This window comes from Nerophis lumbriciformis, linkage group LG09 (genome assembly GCF_033978685.3).
Source record: "Nerophis lumbriciformis linkage group LG09, RoL_Nlum_v2.1, whole genome shotgun sequence".
In the NCBI taxonomy this organism is placed as follows: domain Eukaryota; kingdom Metazoa; phylum Chordata; class Actinopteri; order Syngnathiformes; family Syngnathidae; genus Nerophis; species Nerophis lumbriciformis.
In genome coordinates, this window is record NC_084556.2 from 49,210,001 (window position 1) to 49,230,533 (window position 20,533).

At 36.3% G+C, this 20,533-nt stretch overlaps 1 protein-coding gene across 1 annotated transcript in view; it reads right to left on the reverse strand.

Moving 5' to 3' along the window:
• caln2 (calneuron 2) overlaps positions 1–20,533 on the reverse strand; it is a 70,915-nt gene that overhangs the window by 33,079 nt on the left and 17,303 nt on the right. Inside the window, exon 3 of the mRNA XM_061962982.1 lies at positions 12,928–13,071. Coding sequence (XP_061818966.1) covers positions 12,928–13,071 — 144 coding nt within the window. The remainder of the gene's footprint in view (positions 1–12,927; positions 13,072–20,533) is intronic.

Consider the following 20,533-nt stretch of genomic DNA (forward strand, 5'->3'; position numbering starts at 1 on the left):
AGTGTGTGTTAATGTGTATTGGTGTGTGTGTGTTTGCTTCACTGATGAGTGTGTTTAATATGTTTGTGTGTTTGCTTCACTGATGAGTGTGTTTAATATGTTTGTGTGTTTGCTTCACTGATGAGTGTGTTTAATATGTTTGTGTGTTTGCTTCACTGATGAGTGTGTTTAATATGTTTGTGTGTTTGCTTCACTGATGAGTGTGTTTAATATGTTTGTGTGTTTGCTTCACTGATGAGTGTGTTTAATATGTTTGTGTGTTTGCTTCACTGATGAGTGTGTTTAATATGTTTGTGTGTTTGCTTCACTGATGAGTGTGTTTAATATGTTTGTGTGTTTGCTTCACTGATGAGTGTGTTTAATATGTTTGTGTGTTTGCTTCACTGATGAGTGTGTTTAATATGTTTGTGTGTTTGCTTCACTGATGAGTGTTTAATATGTGTGTGTGTTTGCTTCACTGATGAGTGTGTTTAATATGTTTGTGTGTTTGCTTCACTGATGAGTGTGTTTAATATGTGTGTGTGTTTGCTTCACTGATGAGTGTGTTTAATATGTTTGTGTGTTTGCTTCACTGATGAGTGTGTTTAATATGTTTGTGTGTTTGCTTCACTGATGAGTGTGTTTAATATGTTTGTGTGTTTGCTTCACTGATGAGTGTGTTTAATATGTTTGTGTGTTTGCTTCACTGATGAGTGTGTTTAATATGTTTGTGTGTTTGCTTCACTGATGAGTGTGTTTAATATGTTTGTGTGTTTGCTTCACTGATGAGTGTGTTTAATATGTTTGTGTGTTTGCTTCACTGATGAGTGTGTTTAATATGTTTGTGTGTTTGCTTCACTGATGAGTGTGTTTAATATGTTTGTGTGTTTGCTTCACTGATGAGTGTGTTTAATATGTTTGTGTGTTTGCTTCACTGATGAGTGTGTTTAATATGTTTGTGTGTTTGCTTCACTGATGAGTGTGTTTAATATGTTTGTGTGTTTGCTTCACTGATGAGTTTTATTTAATAAGATCTAAATAATAATAATGAATAATAAATAATGAATAAAGTTTGGACACCCCTGAATTAGAGTGTATTTGATATCGATATTTCAGTATCGATCTGGCCCCCGCATATTTTGACTTTTCAGTACGTGGCCCTCGCTGGAAAAAGTTTGGACACCCCTGAATTAGAGTATCAAAAGTATCCATATTTTGATTTGAGAATCGATATTAGAGCATAAAACTATGGTATCGGCGGTATCGATATTTCAGTATCGATCTGGCCCCCGCATATTTTGACTTTTCAGTACGTGGCCCTCGCTGGAAAAAGTTTGGACACCCCTGAATTAGAGTATCAAAAGTATCCATATTTTGATTTGAGAATCGATATTAGAGCATTAAACTATGGTATCGGCGGTATCGATATTTCAGTATCGATCTGGCCCCCGCATATTTTGACTTTTCAGTACGTGGCCCTCGCTGGAAAAAGTTTGGACACCCCTGAATTAGAGTATCAAAAGTATCCATGTTTTGATTTGAGAATCGATATTAGAGCATAAAACTATGGTATCGATATTTCAGTATCGATCTGGCCCCCGCATATTTTGACTTTTCAGTATGTGGCCCTCGCTGGAAAAAGTTTGGACACCCCTGAATTAGAGTATCAAAAGTATCCATATTTTGATTTGAGAATCGATATTAGAGCATAAAACTATGGTATCGGCGGTATCGATATTTCAGTATCGATCTGGCCCCCGCATATTTTGACTTTTCAGTACGTGGCCCTCGCTGGAAAAAGTTTGGACACCCCTGAATTAGAGTATCAAAAGTATCCATGTTTTGATTTGAGAATCGATATTAGAGCATAAAACTATGGTATCGATATTTCAGTATCGATCTGGCCCCCGCATATTTTGACTTTTCAGTATGTGGCCCTCGCTGGAAAAAGTTTGGACACCCCTGAATTAGAGTATCAAAAGTATCCATATTTTGATTTGAGAATCGATATTAGAGCATAAAACTATGGTATCGGCGGTATCGATATTTCAGTATCGATCTGGCCCCCGCATATTTTGACTTTTCAGTACGTGGCCCTCGCTGGAAAAAGTTTGGACACCCCTGAATTAGAGTATCAAAAGTATCCATGTTTTGATTTGAGAATCGATATTAGAGCATAAAACTATGGTATCGATATTTCAGTATCGATCTGGCCCCCGCATATTTTGACTTTTCAGTATGTGGCCCTCGCTGGAAAAAGTTTGGACACCCCTGAATTAGAGTATCAAAAGTATCCATATTTTGATTTGAGAATCGATATTAGAGCATAAAACTATGGTATCGGCGGTATCGATATTTCAGTATCGATCTGGCCCCCGCATATTTTGACTTTTCAGTACGTGGCCCTCGCTGGAAAAAGTTTGGACACCCCTGAATTAGAGTATCAAAAGTATCCATGTTTTGATTTGAGAATCGATATTAGAGCATAAAACTATGGTATCGGCGGTATCGATATTTCAGTATCGATCTGGCCCCCGCATATTTTGACTTCTCAGTACGTGGCCCTCGCTGGAAAAAGTTTGGACACCCCTGAATTAGAGTATTAAAAGTATCCATGTTTTGATTTGAGAATCGATATTAGAGCATAAAACTATGGTATCGGTGGTATCTACATTTCAGTATCGATCCGATACCAATTTAGAATGTCGATACAACTTTGCGTTAAGAGTTAGTTGTGTGTCGCTAAAGTCACTATGGAGTTCAAACCGCCATCACACAGGACGTCGGTGCACGGCCGCGCGCGCGGAGGCGTCATGTTAGTGCGCTCCGGTCTTAAAGGGCAACAATTTATCTCCTCTGTGACATTTGCAAAATCTGCCACAAACGCAGGCTGACTTTGCCTTGATGAATACTCTTGCTTAAGTGCACCGCCGCCACTTGAAGACGTCAACATTTAATAGCAGATTCAAGTGTTAGTGTGTGTTCTTGTATTTCTACCCTTCTTGAGACATCAACAAGGAAAAGTAGCTTCCATATGAGGAGGTGTGAACAAGTGATGACATAAATCATGGTCCCAATACGGAAAACCATTGCATCTAATAGAGAATGTCTCATTTGCCAAAAAAGGAGAGATTTTTCAAATTGACTGTGTGTCGCTTTTAAAAGTGCTCCCCCTCTGGTCAACATATGAAATAACAAGTGTGTGTAAAAAATTGAAATGCGCCCCTTTTGGCCAAAATGTATTAAAAAATAAAATAAATATGTTTATAGAGACATACTGTAATAACATGAAGTAAATAATGAAGATTAGAAAACAATTACAAACAAAACAATAAAATTAACTAAAAGCAGTTTTTTTCTCACGTGTTGACTTTTTTCTTATAAAATTGGGAACAATTTCTCATATTCTTTCTGTTTCTATAATATTGCAATATTTTCTCGAAAAGTATGACTTTTTTATGTTATTTTATTACTTTTTAATGCAAAATGGTGACATTTGTCATATTCTGACTTTTATCACAATGTAGCCAATTTTTTTGGCGTCCTTGTAAAATAGTGAAATTTTTTGAGTAAAATTTTGCTTTTGTCATAATTTTGCTGACTAAAATTCAGATGATTTTTTATAATATTGCCAAAAAAATAATTTTTCTTATAAAATTGTGACTTTTGTCGAGTAAAATTATGACTCTTTTTATAAAATTGCCAAAATGTTAAGCTTTTTCTTGTAAAATTGCGACTGTTATTGAGTAAAATTCCAACTTGTATCACAATATTACACAAATGTTCTGTTTTTCTTGTGAAATTTTGACTTGCGTTGAGTAAAATTACGACTTTTATTATAATACTGCCAAAATTCTTAGGTTTTCTTGTGAAATTGTGACATTTTTCTTGTGAAATTCCAACTCATTTTTCACAACAAGGTTTTTTATATTTGCATAGTATGCATAAATTATTAATGTTGTAAATACACTTCTTTATATATCTAGAAAGGCTGGTCCTAAAAAGGGAGGCATTTTTTGGAGGTCTCAAGAAGGTATGAAATACTAGAATGTGTGTGTGTGTGTGTGTGTGTGTGTGTGTGTGTGTGTGTGTTCTTGACATCGACAAGGAAAAGTAGCTTCCATATGAGGAGGTGTGAACAAGTGATGACATAAATCATGGTCCCAATACGGAAAACCATTGCATCTAATAGAGAATGTCTCATTTGCACCCCTGGTGGTGAAATCTATCAAAATGAGGGTGGTCCCAAAAAGGAGGGATTTTTCAAATTGACTGTGTGTCGGTTTTAAAAGTGCTCCCCCTCTGGTCAACATATGAAATAACAAGTTTGTGTAAAAATTTGAAATGCGCCCCTTTTGGCCAAAATGTATTAAAAAATAAAATAAATATGTTTATAGAGATATACTGTAATAACTTGAAGTAAATAATGAAGATTAAAAAACAATTACAAACAAAAAAATAAAATGAACTAAAAGCAGTATTTTTCTCACATTAAGTCGACTTTTTTCTTATAAAATTGGGAACAATTTCTCATATTCTTTCTGTTTCTGTAATATTGCAATATTTTCTCGAAAAATGATTACTTCTTTATGTTTAATTATTACTTTTTAATGCAAAATTGTGACATTTGTCATTTAAAATTCGGACTTTTATCACAATGTAGCCAATTTTTTTGCCGTCCTTGTAAAATAGTGACATTTTTTGAGTAAAATGTGACTTTTGTCATAATTTTGCTGACTAAAATTCAGATTATTTTTTATAATATTGCCAAAAAAAATAATTTTCCTTATAAAATTGTGACTTTTGTCGAGTAAAATTACGACCCTTTTCATAAAATTTGTCATGTCTGTGTGATCATGTTTTTGTTTTAGTCATGTTCGGTTTTGTTTTTGGACTTTTTGTGCACTTTTGTTTTGTCACCATAGCAACCATTAGTTTTCACCTGTCACGTCACGCACCTGTTTCACGTTTTGAGTCACGCACCTGCTTTCACTAATCATGTCTATAGTATTTAAGTTCATTGTTTTCAGTTTGTCGTTCTGACGACATCCCACAATTATGCTCTACACACTTTTCATCCTCTTAGATCATGCTTCATGTCCCATGCCAAAGTAAGTTTTTGTTCCATGTTTATAGTCTTTTTGGTTTCATAGTTTGTTCTCCGCCATTGTGCGCGCCTTTTGTTTACTTCTTTTTGTAGTTATAGTGTTTAAAATAAATTATGTACTTACATTCCCGTCTCGCCCGAGCCAACTTTCCGTTGCATCCCGGAAAAGCAAACACCCAGGACCAAGTCATGACAAAATTGCCAAAATGTTAAGCTTTTTCTTGTAAAATTGCGACTGTTATTGAGTAAAACTCCAACTTTTATCACAATATTGCACAAATGTTTTGTTTTTCTTGTGAAATTTTGACTTGCGTTGAGTAAAATTACGACTTTTATTATAATACTGCCAAAATTCTTAGGTTTTCTTGTGAAATTGTGACCTTTTTCTTGTGAAATTCCAACTCATTTTTCACAACAAGCTTTTTTATATTTGCATAGTATGTATATATTATTAATGTTGTAAATACACTTCTTTATATATCTAGAAAGGCTGGTCCTAAAGAGGTAGGCATTTTTCGGAGGTCTCAGAAGGTATGAAATACTAGAATGTGTGTGTGTGTGTTCTTGTATTTCTACCCTTCTTGAGACATCAACAAGGAAAAGTAGCTTCTATATGAGGAGGTGTGAACAAGTGATGACATAAATCATGGTCTCAATACGGAAAACCATTGCATCTAATAGAGAATGTCTCATTAGATGCAGATTATTTTTTATAATATTGCCAAAAAAAATAATTTTCCTTATAAAATTGTGACTTTTGTCGAGTAAAATTACGACCCTTTTCATAAAATTTGTCATGTCTGTGTGATCATGTTTTTGTTTTAGTCATGTTCGGTTTTGTTTCTGGACTTTTTGTGCACTTTTGTTTTGTCACCATAGCAACCATTAGTTTTCACCTGTCACGTCACGCACCTGGTGGTGAAATCTATCAAAATGAGGGTGGTCCCAAAAAGGAGGGATTTTTCAAATTGACTGTGTGTCGGTTTTAAAAGTGCTCCCCCTCTGGCCAACATATGAAATAACAAGTTTGTGTAAGAAATTGAAATGCGCCCCCCTTGGCCAAAATTGATTAAAAAATAAAATAAATATGTTTATAGAGATATACTGTAATAACTTGAAGTAAATAATGAAGATTAGAAAACAATTACAAACAAAAAAATAAAATTAACTAAAAGCAGTCTTTTTCTCACAATGTGTCGACTTTTTTCTTATAAAATTGGGAACAATTTCTCATATTCTTTCTGTTTCTATAATATTGCAGTATTTTCTCGGAAATTATGACTTTTTTATGTTATTTTATTACTTTTTAATGCAAAATGGTGACATTTGTCAAATAAAATTTTGACTTTTATCACAATGTAGCCAATTTTTTTGGCGTCCTTGTAAAATAGTGACATTTTTTGAGTAAAATGTGACTTTTGTCATAATTTTGCTGACTAAAATTCAGATTATTTTACAATATTGCCAAAAAATAATAATTTTCTTTTAAAATTGTGACTTTTGTCGAGTAAAATTACGACCCTTTTCATAAAATTGCCAAAATGTTAAGCTTTTTCTTGTAAAATTGCGACTGTTATTGAGTAAAATTCCAACTTTTATCACAATATTGCACAAATGTTCCGTTTTTCTAGTGAAATTTTGACTTGCGTTGAGTAAAATTACGACTTTTATTATAATACTACCAAAATTCTTAGGTTTTCTTGTGAAATTGTGACATTTTTCTTGTGAAATTCCAACTCATTTTTCACAACAAGCTTTTTTATATTTGCATAGTATGTATATGTTATTAATGTTGTAAATACAAATCTTTATATATCTAGAAAGGCTGGTCCTAAAGAGGGGTTTTTCAAAATTAGTGTGTCGGTTTTAAAAGTGCTCCCCTCTGGTCAACATATGAAATAACAAGTGTGTGTAAAGAAAATTGAAATGCGCCCCCCTTGGCCAAAATTAATTAAAAAATAAAATAAATATGTTTATAGAAACATACTGTAATAACTTGAAGAAATAAAAAAAATAAAATAAAAAAAGGAGCTAAAAGCAGTCTTTTTCTCACAATGTGTTGACTTTTTTTCTTATAAAATTGGGAACAATTTCTCATATTCTTTCCATTTCTGTAACAATGCAATATTTTCTGGTAAAATATTTTTTTTGTTTTGTAAAATTATTACTTTTTATTGCAAAATGCTGACATTAGTCGTATAAAATTCAGACTTTTATCACAATATTGACAAATGTTTTTGTTGTTCTTGTAAAGTAGTGAATTTTTTTTAGTAAAATTATGACATTTCTCTAAGGCTGCAGCTAACGATTATTTTTCTATCGATTAATCTATAGATTATTTTTTCGATTAATCGGTTAATCTATATATTATTTTTTCGATTAATCTATAGATTATCTTTCCTTTTACCGATTATTTTTTTTATTTAAAATGAAGATGAAAAAATAAATGTTGGCCAGTTTTTTCAAAAGGCATGACTTTTATATACAAGAAAAAAAGTATGGCCACTCAGTCAACATTGACAACAACATGACAAAATATTCTGTAACAATGTAAACATTTAAAACTTTTAACATTTAACAAAATTAAAAGTAGCTTATTTGCTTTTTAATGTGCAAATATAAAAGTAAACATCCAGTGCAAATCTTAATATTCTGCAATAGTATAAGCATTTCTAAAGTAAAAGTATTGCTTATTTTGCTTTAAAATGTGCAAAAATAAAGATAAACATCCAATACAAAAAAGTGCAAAACGAAATATTCTGTAACAGTGTAAACATTTCAACAAAAGTAAAAGTATTGCTTATTTTGCTTAATAACACAACAATGATAGTATGATTAAAGTGAAAGTTAATTGTTGGTTTGTACATAGTATATGTAACTGTTAATGTTGTAAAAGGTATTTGCACAACTAATTAACGTTAGCGTTAAAGAGGAGCGCGTCTTTGTGAACACTGAACAGGCATGCCAAACGCGCCTCTCAGAGCGAAACAGTGTTTTAGTTTATGAATTTACAACGCAGATACAAATGACACATTCATGATTTTGTGTAATGATGACAATGTATACTCACGCGGACGATTGACTAGTTGATGGTGATGGCAAGAACGCTGTCGGGTGTTTTCTTTTCAAATGTTCCTTCATAGCCGTTGTGCTGCTATGATAGGCCATTTCCGCTCGACACAGTGTGCATACAACAACTGTCAAGTGTTTTGCTTTTTTCGCTGTGCTTATCCCACACTTGAAGGGATGTACCAATGCTGAATGTGGCTTCTGGATTTCACTCAAAAGACCAGACCGTAGTTACTTTTTCCTTTTATTTTCCTTTAGTTTGCAACAGTTTTTCCAACCAAGAAACAGCTTCTTTTTTCTTCTTTAGTCTTTTTAGCAGTCTTTAGCAGTGTTAATAGACTTTAGTTTCTTTAGCTGTCATTAGCTGTCTTTAGTAGCCTTTAGTAGCCTTTAGCTTCTTTAGTAGGTGAAAAACCTTTAAGGACAAAACACCACAAGATTAACATGCTGTAAAAAATCAATCAATTATCAATCCCATAATTTACAACTATTAATTAGCTATCAAACTCTTAACCATTAAACAAGTGCAAGAAAATGGACACATCTTTTCCCTTTAAGTTAAAACAGATTTTAAATAAATTGTCTCAACATAAATGCACCAAGATACATATAAAATACATTTAACACCAGAAACACAATAGATAAATGCAACAGAAAACCCAATATGCAAATACATAAATACCTAACCAATTAACCACCTATTTAGATACATATTTAAAATCCATATTCAATATAAATATATTATTAATTTAGCAGTGAAACACTCAATCTTAAACGCTGTCTACTGGTAGAAAAATGCCCCTTTTTCTACGCCCTCACCAACACAGTTAAATCCAACACTTTAAATTGAGCGACTTCACCCTCCTGATGAAGCAAACTGCTCCAACATTTATCAAACTAAGCAAAGAATATCAACACTAAACAACAGTTACATAACACACTGTGTGTATTTAGCCTCCAGACTAAGCACGCTACATGCACACAACCCCCCCTCCCATCTCACCAGCGCAACAGGTGCGCCACACCCACGAAGAGAAATATTAAATCTTACATACTTTTGGCACAACTCTGGGTTATCTGTAATGAACTAAACCTTTTTCCACTCTGCGCTGGCGTCTTTTGTACTCCTTGATTTGACACAGCGGTCTAATTACCGGGCTCGCGCACCAGCAGATGAGACAGGAGCGCGCCGCGTTATACCTGCGCGCGAACGTAAACTGATCGGCTCTGATTTTATAAGCCGACTGGCCGAAATAATGCCGAATTATATACATTTGTTTATTGAAATACTCCCACACTTTTGACGACTTTTGGCGTGCTTTTTTTCCCTCGCTCGCACCGCTCGCATCATCTGCTTTGCGCTCCGCCATGACGGCAGTGTGACGTAAATATGCGACGCGTCGAAGCATAAAAACGACGTCGACGTATTTACGTAACCGATGACGTCGACTACGTCGACGCGTCGTTTCAGCCTTACATTTCTCATAACTTTGTTAAGTAAAATTCCGATTATTATTATAATACTGCAAACATTTTACAGTTTTCTTATAAAATTGTGACATTTGTAGAGTAAAATTGCTACTGTTATTAAGTAAAATTCCAACTTTTATCATGTTATCGCACACATGTTCAGTTTTTCTTGTAAAATTTTGACTTGCGTTGAGTAAAATGACGACTTTTATTATAATACTGCCAAAATTCTAAGTTTTTCTTGTGAAATTGTGACATTTTTCTTGTGAAATTCCAACTAATTTTTCACAAAAAGCTTTTTTATATTTGCATAGTATGTATATATTATTAATGTTGTAAATACACTTCTTTATATATCTAGAAAGGCTGGTTCTAAAGAGGTATTTTTCAAATTGACTGTGTGTCAGTTTTAAAACGGTGGCAGAGGGGTTAGTGCATCTGCCTCACAATACGAAGGTCCTGAGTAGTTTGGGGTTCAATCCCGGGCTCAGGATCTTTCTGTGTGGAGTTTGCATGTTCTCCCCGTGACTGCGTGGGTTCCCTCCGGGTACTCCGGCTTCCTCCCACCTCCAAAGACATGCACCTGGGGATAGGTTGATTGGCAACACTAAATTGGCCCTAGTGTGTGAATGTTGTCTGTCTATCTGTGTTGGCCCTGCGATGAGGTGGCGACTTGTCCAGGGTGTACCCCGCCTTCCGCCCGATTGTAGCTGAGATAGGCTCCAGCGCCCCCCGCGACCCCGAAGGGAATAAGCGGTAGAAAATGGATGGATGGATGGATGGACAGTTTTAAAAGTGCTCTCCCTCTGGTCAACATATGAAATAACAAGTTTGTGTTAGAAATTGAAATGCGCCCCCCTTGGCCAAAATTAATTAAAAAATAAAATAAATATGTTTAAAGAGACATACTGTAATAACTTGAAGAAACTAAAAAAAAAAAAGGAAAAAAAAAAGGAACTAAAAGCAGTCTTTTTCTCACAATGTGTCGACTTTTTCCTTATAAAATTGGGAACAATTTCTCATATTCTTTCCGTTTCTGTAATATTGCAATATTTTGTGGTAAAATATTTTTTGTTGTTTGTAAAATTATTACTTTTTAATGCAAAATGGTGACATTAGTCGTATAAAATTCAGACTTTTATCACAATATTGACCATTTTTTTGTTGTTCTTGTAAAATAGTGAAATTTTTTGAATAAAATTATGACATTTGTCATAGTTTTGCTAAGTAAAATTCCGATTATTATTATAATATTGCCAACAATTTACAGTTTTCTTATAACATTGTGACTTTTGTCGAGTAAAATTCCAACTTTCATCATGTTATTGCACAAATGTTCAATTTTTCTTGTAAAATTTTGACTTGCGTTGAGTAAAATTACGACTTTTATTATAATACTGCAACAATTCTGAGTTTTTCTTGTGAAATTGTGACCTTTTTCTTGTGAAATTCCAACTCATTTTTCACAACAAGCTTTTTTATATTTGCATAGTATGTATATATTATTAATGTTGTAAATACAAATCTTTATATATCTAGAAAGGCTGGTCCTAAAGAGGTATTTTTCAAATTGACTGTGTGTCAGTTTTAAAAGTGCTCTCCCTCTGGTCAACATATGAAATAACAAGTTTGTGTTAGAAATTGAAATGCGCCCCCCCTTGGCCAAAATTAATTAAAAAATAAAATAAATATGTTTATAGAGACATACTGTAATAACTTGAAGAAATTTTAAAAAAAAAAGGGAAAAAAAAGGAACTAAAGGCAGTCTTTTTCTCACAATGTGTCGACTTTTTCCTTATAAAATTGGGAACAATTTCTCATATTCTTTCCGTTTCTGTAATATTGCAATATTTTCAGGTAAAATATTTTTTGTTGTTTGTAAAATTATTACTTTTTAATGCAAAATGGTGATATTAGTCGTATAAAATTCATAATTTTATCACAATATTGACAAATGTTTTTCTGAACACAATAATTCATTAAGTTGAATGACGCGGACACATTTGTTACTGGATACTGTGAGAATGAGAATAAAATTCCGATTATTATTATAATATTGCAAACATTTTACAGTTTTCTTATAAAATTGTGATATTTGTCGAGTAAAATTGCGACTGTTATTAAGTAAAATTCCAACTTTTATCATGTTATCGCACACATGTTCAGTTTTTCTTGAAATATTTTGACTTGCATTGAGTAAAATGACGACTTTTATTATAATACTGCCAAAATTCTAAGTTTTTCTTGTGAAATTGTGACATTTTTCTTGTGAAATTCCAACTAACTTTTCACAACAAGCTTTTTTAAATTTGCATAGTATGTATATATTATTAATGTTGTAAATACACTTCTTTATATATCTAGAAAGGCTGGTCCTAAAGAGGGATTTTTCAAAATGACTGTGTCGGTTTTAAAAGTGGTCCCCTCTGGTCAACATATGAAATAACAAGTGTGTGCAAAAAAATTGAAATGCGCCCCCCTTGGCCAAAATTAATTAAAAAATAAAATAAATATGTTTATAGAAGATTGAAAGAAATAAAAAAATAAAATAAAAAAAAGGAGCTAAAAGCAGTCTTTCTCACAACGTGTCGCCTTTTTTCTTACAAAATTCTGAACAATTTCTCATATTCTTTCTGTTTCTGTAATATTGCAATATTTTCTCATAAAATATTTTTTGTTGTTGTAAAATTATTTATTTTTAATGCAAAATGGTGACATAAAATTCAGACTTTTATCACAATATTGACACATTTTGTAAAATAGTGAAATTTTTTGAGTAAAATTATGACATTTGTCATAATTTTGCTACGTAAAATTCCGATTATTATTACAATATTGCCAACAATTTAGTTTTCTTATAAAATTGTGACTTTTGTCGAGTAAAATTGCGACTGTTATTAAGTAAAATTCCAACTTGTATCATGTTATTGCACAAATGTTCAGTTTTTCTTGTGAAATTTTGACTTGCGTTGAGTAAAATTACGACTTTTATTATAATACTGCAACAATTTTTTCTTGTGAAATTGTGACCTTTTTCTTGTGAAATTCCATCTCATTTTTCACAACAAGCTTTTTTTATATTTGCATAGTATGTATATATTATTAATGTTGTAAATACAAATCTTTATATATCTAGAAAGGCTGGTCCTAAAGAGGTAGGCATTTTTCGGAGGTGTCAAGAAGGTAACAAACACAAGAATGTGTGTGTGTGTGTGTGTGTGTGTGTGTGTGTGTGTGTGTGTGTGTGTGTATGTGTGTGTGTGTGTGTGTGTGTGTGTGTGTATGTGTGTGTGCAGCCTCACCGTCCATGTCCAGCCTCTGCATGATGATGGCCAGCTCCACCTCACTGGGCATGTAACCCAGCGAGCGCATGGCCATTCCCAGCTCCTGCTTGGAGATGAAGCCATTCCCGTCACGGTCCAAAACACGGAACGCCTCGCGGATTTCTGACACACACACACACACACACACACACACACACACACACACACACACACACACACACACACACACACACACACACACACACACACACACACATAATAATGTCATAAACACACAGGTGACCAAAAAGAGAAATGCTCGCAGTGGTTTTGTTTGTTGCAGTGTGACAAAGATGGACGCACAGATAAAGTCTGTTCCCTGGAACCATCTGCTGCTTTTCCCACACTGATGGACCTGTCAATCATTCCGTGCTGAGGCGGGAAGAAAGGTCGCACAAAGACAAGGGGCCAAACGTTTTCCACCAAGGGTCACATATAGTACATACAATTTTGTGCTGTCAAATTTATATTTTTAATTTAGATTAATCACACTTTTGAATTTGGATTAATCATGATTAATCATAGTTTCTAAAAAAAAAAAAAGAGCTCTGTGTGTTTTCTTCTTTTTTTGTGAGTTGCAACTTGTCCGTGCATAAAAAGTGCTGTATGGATAGTTTGATTGATGGAAAAGTATTGCTTTTTAAAATAAAATAAAAATAAATAAATAAATAAATATATATATATATATATATATATATATATATATATATATATATATATATATATATACATATATATATATATATATATATATGTGTGTATATGTATATATGTATGTATATATATATATATATATATATATAGAAAAAAGTGTTTTTCTAAAATATAAAAAAAGAAAAAGAAAAGCTTTGCTTTTTAAATTTTTTTGTATATATATATATATATATATATATATATATATATATATATATATATATATATAAATATATATTTATGTATATATATATATATATATATATATATATATATATAAATATAAATATATATATATATAAAGAACAACAAACAAACATAAAGTGTTGCTTCTATATATATATGTATATATATATAATATATATATAAGAAAAAGAAAAAAAGAAAGGCGTTGCTTTTTTAAACATTTTTAATGTGTGTATGTATATATATATATATATATATATATATATATGTATATGTATATAAAGAACAACAAACAAACATAAAGTGTTGCTTCTATATATATATATATACATGTATATATATATAATATATATATATATATATAAGAAAAAGAAAAAAAGAAAGACGTTGCTTTTTTAAACATTTTTAATGTGTGTATATATATATACATATATATATATATATATATATATATATATACATATATATATACATACATATATATACACATATATACAACTTAAAAAAGAAAAGCTTTGCTTTAAAAAAAAAAAATATATATATATATATATATATATACACACACATGTATGTATATATATATATATATATATATATATATATATATATATATACACATGTATATATATATATATATATATATATATATATTTATATATATATATATATATACATAAGAAAAAAGTTGCTTTTTTAACAAATTATATATATAGAAGACAAAAAAAGACAAGTGTTGCTTTTTCATATATAAAAAAAGAAAAGCATTGCTTTTTAATTTTTTTTTTAAATATATGTAAAAATGTATGTATATATATATATATATATATATATATATATATATATATATATATATATATATACCCCTGCGATGAGGTGGTGACTTGTCCAGGGTGTACCCCGCCTTCCGCCCGATTGTAGCTGAGATAGGCTCCAGCGCCCCCCGCGACCCCGAAGGGATTAAGCGGTAGAAAATGGATGGATAGATGGATATATATATATATATATATATATATATATATATATATATATATATATATATATATATATATATATATAAAAAACAATTTAATATAGATATACAAAAGAAAAAAACAAAGTGTTGCTTTACTTATGTCTGGTACTTTTCTTGCTAATATCCCACCAGCGTTGCATGTTGTCAATGTGGAGCAGCATTGGCTGCCTCAAAATCCTGTTTTGCTTTCAGATGCTATTTTAAACTTGTGCTGCGATAAGACAATTCAGCACTGCAATATATGCAAATGACCCTGCTTTGATCCAACGTCTCGTCACGCCGTATTTTCCAGCAAAATTTGCCACCAGTCTGCGTCTCCTCGCTCATCTGCACATATCTTTTCACGCCGCCTTTCAGGCAACCATCCGCCGTTAAGATGAAGAAGCATGTGTCACAGTAGTTGTGACCCCAAGATGCAGAGACAGAAGACGACGTGCGAGGAACGAAGACGACGAAGAGTCTTTCGGTCTCAAAACGCAAGGTGAGTGCAGCAGGGAAGTGCACAGGAAGCCTCATGAAAGAAACAATGTGGTTACCTATACATACAAGTGTTACGGGTATATACATACATACATACATATATAGTTGAGATTACTGTGGTGTATCCGTTATACGGTGCTCAATACCGGAATATACGTTAGGTCAGGAAAAAACACGGAGGCTATTTCATCCCTACAAGCCTGTTTCGCAGGTTTCCCTGCTCTTCAGGGGATTTTAAAGCTTCAGGTGACCAGCCTTTACAGTGCAACCATAGCATCAGCAAGCCAGGTTTAAATCCAAACAAAAAGAGTCAGCTTATGTAGAGTGAAAACAGGCCCTCCCGCCCAGAAAGAAATGCAGCTGCTACTTCAAAACAGATAAGGAGCTGGCCAAAACAGCTCTGTGAGCTGACAAACAAGAGCCATTAAAACAAAAACAAAGAGTTTACTAGCGGACATAGGATAAAAGCAAGGAGGTGACGAGAAGACACACCACATGGGAAAATACTAGCTGATTTAAACATGCCTCTGGATTAAGAAAGAACACTTAAAAATATCTAATTCTCACAGTATCCAGTAACAAATGTGTCCGCGTCATTCAACTTAATGAATTATTGTGTTCAGAAAGTGTCACAACAGAAGCAATTGCCACTCCGCTTCAATTTAAAGACAGCATAATTCAGCTCAAAGAGCTGTTTTGGCCAGCTCCTTATCTGTTTTGAAGTAGCAGCTGCATTTCTTTCTGGGCGGGAGGGGCTGTTTTCGCTCTACATAAGATGACTCTTTTTTTGTTTGGCTTTAGACCTGGCTTGCTGATGCTATGGTTGCACTGTAAGTGCTGGTCTCCTGAAGCTTTAAAATCCCCCGAAGAGCAGGGAAACCTGCAAAACAGGCTGGTAGGGATGAAATAGCCGCCGTGTTTTTTTGACCTATATAAATATATATATACATACATACATATTAGTGTGTATTTTAATGTAATCTATACACATGCTTATCACTTCTGACACAGGCTCACTTTAAAAAACAAAACTAGTATAAATGATGGTCATGTGACTGTTAAGGACGGCCCCTTTTAATTTGAACTATTATTTTTTTGATCGGTAAACAACTGTTGGTAATTTCTGTGTAAAGTTTGTTGGTTGTTAGTTGTGGACACATGAAAAATAAAGGTTGTTATTATTCCCACCTCCGGAAGAACTTTGAACATGTCACGAGGGAGGTGCTGGACATTGAGTCCGAGTGGACCATGTTCCGCACATCTATTGTCGAGGCAGCTGATTGGAGCTGTGGCCGCAAGGTAGTTGGTGCCTGTCGTGGCGGTAATCCTAGAACCCGTTGGTGGACACCGGCGGTGAGGGATGCCGTCAAGCTGAAGAAGGAGTCTTATCGGGTTCTTTTGGCTCATAGGACTCCTGAGGCAGCGGACAGGTACCGACAGGCCAAGCGGTGTGCGGCTTCAGCGGTTGCAGAGGCAAAAACTCGGACATGGGAGGAGTTCGGGGAAGCCATGGAAAACGACTTCCGGACGGCTTCGAAGCGATTCTGGACCATCATCCGCCGCCTCAGGAAGGGGAAGCAGTGCACTATCAACACCGTGTATGGTGACGATGGTGTTCTGCTGACCTCGACTGCGGATGTTGTGGATCGGTGGAGAGAATACTTCGAAGACCTCCTCAATCCCACCAACACGTCTTCCTATGAGGAAGCAGTGCCTGGGGAATCTGTGGTGGGCTCTTCTATTTCTGGGGCTGAGGTTGCTGAGGTAGTTAAAAAGCTCCTCGGTGGCAAGGCCCCGGGGGTGGATGAGATCCGCCCAGAGTTCCTTAAGGCTCTGGATGCTGTGGGGCTGTCTTGGTTGACAAGACTCTGCAGCATCGCGTGGACATCGGGGGCGGTACCTCTGGATTGGCAGACCGAGGTGGTGGTTCCTCTCTTTAAGAAGGGGAACCGGAGGGTGTGTTCTAACTATCGTGGGATCACACTCCTCAGCCTTCCCGGTAAGGTCTATTCAGGTGTACTGGAGAGGAGGCTACGCCGGATAGTCGAACCTCGGATTCAGGAGGAACAGTGTGGTTTTCGTCCTGGTCGTGGAACTGTGGACCAGCTCTATACTCTCGGCAGGGTCCTTGAGGGTGCATGGGAGTTTGCCCAACCAGTCTACATGTGCTTTGTGGACTTGGAGAAGGCATTCGACCGTGTCCCTCGGGAAGTCCTGTGGGGAGTGCTCAGAGAGTATGGGGTATCGGACTGTCTGATTTTGGCGGTCCGCTCCCTGTATGATCAGTGTCAGAGCTTGGTCCGCATTGCCGGCAGTAAGTCGGACACGTTTCCAGTGAGGGTTGGACTCCGCCAAGGCTGCCCTTTGTCACCGATTCTGTTCATAACTTTTATGAACAGAATTTCTAGGCGCAGTCAAGGCGTTGAGGGGATCCGGTTTGGTGGCTGCAGGATTAGTTCTCTGCTTTTTGCAGATGATGTGGTCCTGATGGCTTCATCTGGCCAGGATCTTCAGCTCTCGCTGGATCGGTTCGCAGCCGAGTGTGAAGCGACTGGGATGAGAATCAGCACCTCCAAGTCCGAGTCCATGGTTCTCGCCCGGAAAAGGGTGGAGTGCCATCTACGGGTTGGGGAGGAGACCCTGCCCCAAGTGGAGGAGTTCAAGTACCTCGGAGTCTTGTTCACGAGTGAGGGAAGAGTGGATCGTGAGATCGACAGGCGGATCGGTGCGGCATCTTCAGTAATGCGGACGCTGTATCGATCCGTTGTGGTGAAGAAGGAGCTGAGCCGGAAGGCAAAGCTCTCAATTTACCGGTCGATCTACGTTCCCATCCTCACCTATGGTCATGAGCTTTGGGTTATGACCGAAAGGACAAGATCACGGGTACAAGCGGCCGAAATGAGTTTCCTCCGCCGGGTGGCGGGGCTCTCCCTTAGAGATAGGGTGAGAAGCTCTGTCATCCGGGGGGAGCTCAAAGTAAAGCCGCTGCTCCTCCACATCGAGAGGAGCCAGATGAGGTGGTTCGGGCATCTGGTCAGGATGCCACCCGATCGCCTCCCTCGGGAGGTGTTTAGGGCACGTCCGACCGGTAGGAGGCCACGGGGAAGACCCAGGACACGTTGGGAAGACTATGTCTCCCGGCTGGCCTGGGAACGCCTCGGGATCCCCCGAGAGGAGCTGGACGAAGTGGCTGGGGAGAGGGAAATCTGGGCTTCCCTGCTTAGGCTGCTGCCCCCGCGACCCGACCTCGGATAAGCGGAAGAAGATGGATGGATGGATGGATTATGGCGTTCACAGCATAATTCAGCTCAGAGAGCTGTTTTGGCCAGCTCCTTATCTGTTTTGAAGTAGCAGCTGCATTTCTTTCTGGGCGGGAGGGGCTGTTTTCGCTCTACATAAGATGACTCTTTTTTGTTTGGCTTTAGACCTGGCTTGCTGATGCTATGGTTGCACTGTAAGTGCTGGTCTCCTGAAGCTTTAAAATCCCCCGAAGAGCAGGGAAACCCGCGAAACAGGCTTGTGGGGATAAAATAGCCTCCGTGTTTTTTCCTGACCTATATAAATATATATACATACATACATATTAGTGTGTATTTTAATGTAATCTATACACATGCTTATCACTTCTGACACAGGCTCACTTTAAAAACAAAACTAGTATAAATGATGGTCATGTGACTGTTAAGGACGGCCCCTTTTAATTTGAATTATTATTTTTTGGATTGGTAAACAATTGTTGGTCAATTCTGTGTAAAGTTTGTTGGTTGTTAGTTGTGGACACATGAAAAATAAAGGTTGTTATTAAGGCGTTCACAGCATAATTCAGCTCACAGAGCTGTTTTGGCCAGCTCCTTATCTGTTTTGAAGTAGCAGCTGCATTTCTTTTTGGGCGGGAGGGGCTGTTTTTTTTTTGGCTTTAGACCTGGCTGAAAATGGCCGCCGGGCCGCATTTTGGAGACCCCTGCAGTGAAGAGAGGATTTATCTCCAGTCATTGCGAGGAGGAGCAACAGGCACCACTTAAAGAATCATTTGACAGAACATAATCCTAATCCTTGTTCCCAAGTGGAACAATGAATTTTACATGAGCTTCACGTCTATCTCTGTCGGGGCCGGACCGGATTAACATTCCCGTCCTGACTCGCTGCTCCTTCCTCTGCGGAGGAGGAGGAGGAAGAAGAAGAAGAAGAGCATTCGGCGAGGAGCGCCTTTGTCCTGTCAGCTGCCTGAGAGCTTGACATCCCCGCCTGGAAAACACCCGCCGCGTCTTCAGCGCGCCAGTGCTGTCTTACGAAGTCTGGACTCACAAACACGTGTCGGAGTGCGCCCGTCAACTTTTTTCCACTTCTGACACCGCTCTGATATATCGGAGCCTTGAGAATTGTCCGATACGGATATCAATCCCATACGATATCAGCGGGAATGTTGGAAAAGGTTTGATCAAGTGAAATGAGTCACAATGGGAAGTATAAAAAAACACTAACTTTTATTATTAACCATCTGGAATTGAATTATGCTGTCTTTAAGTTGAAGTGGAGTGGCAATTTTAAACACAATCATTCAGGAAGTTGAATGACGCGGACACGTTTGTTACTGGATACTGTGAGAATGAGATATTTTCAAGTGATCTTTCTTAACAGGCTGTCTTGGTTGCTTTGTTGGGTCTGCTCCGGGTCTGTGGCCACGCTCCCCCCAACCCGAGCAGACAATGGCGTGGAACACCGCAGAGGCCACCACAGTGTATATTAGAGATGTCCGATAATATCGGACTGCCGATATTATCGGCCGATAAATGCTTTAAAATGTAATATTGGAAATTATCGGTATCGGTTTCAAAAAAGTAAAATTTATGACTTTGGTACACGGACGTAGGGAGAAGTACAGAGCGCCAATAAACCTTAAAGGCATTGCCTTTGCAGGCTGGCCCAATCACATAATATCTACGGCTTTTCACATACACAAGTACGTGTGAATACAATGCATACTTGGTCAACAGCCATACAGGTCACACTGAGGGTGGCCGTATAAACAACTTTAACACGGTTACAAATATGCGCCACACTGTGAACCCACACCAGACAAGAACGACAAACCCATTTCGGGAGAACATCCGCACCGTAACACAACATAAACACAACAGAACAAATACCCAGAACCCCTTGCAGCACTAACTCTTCCAGGACGCTACAATATACACCCCCCCCCGCTACCCCCTA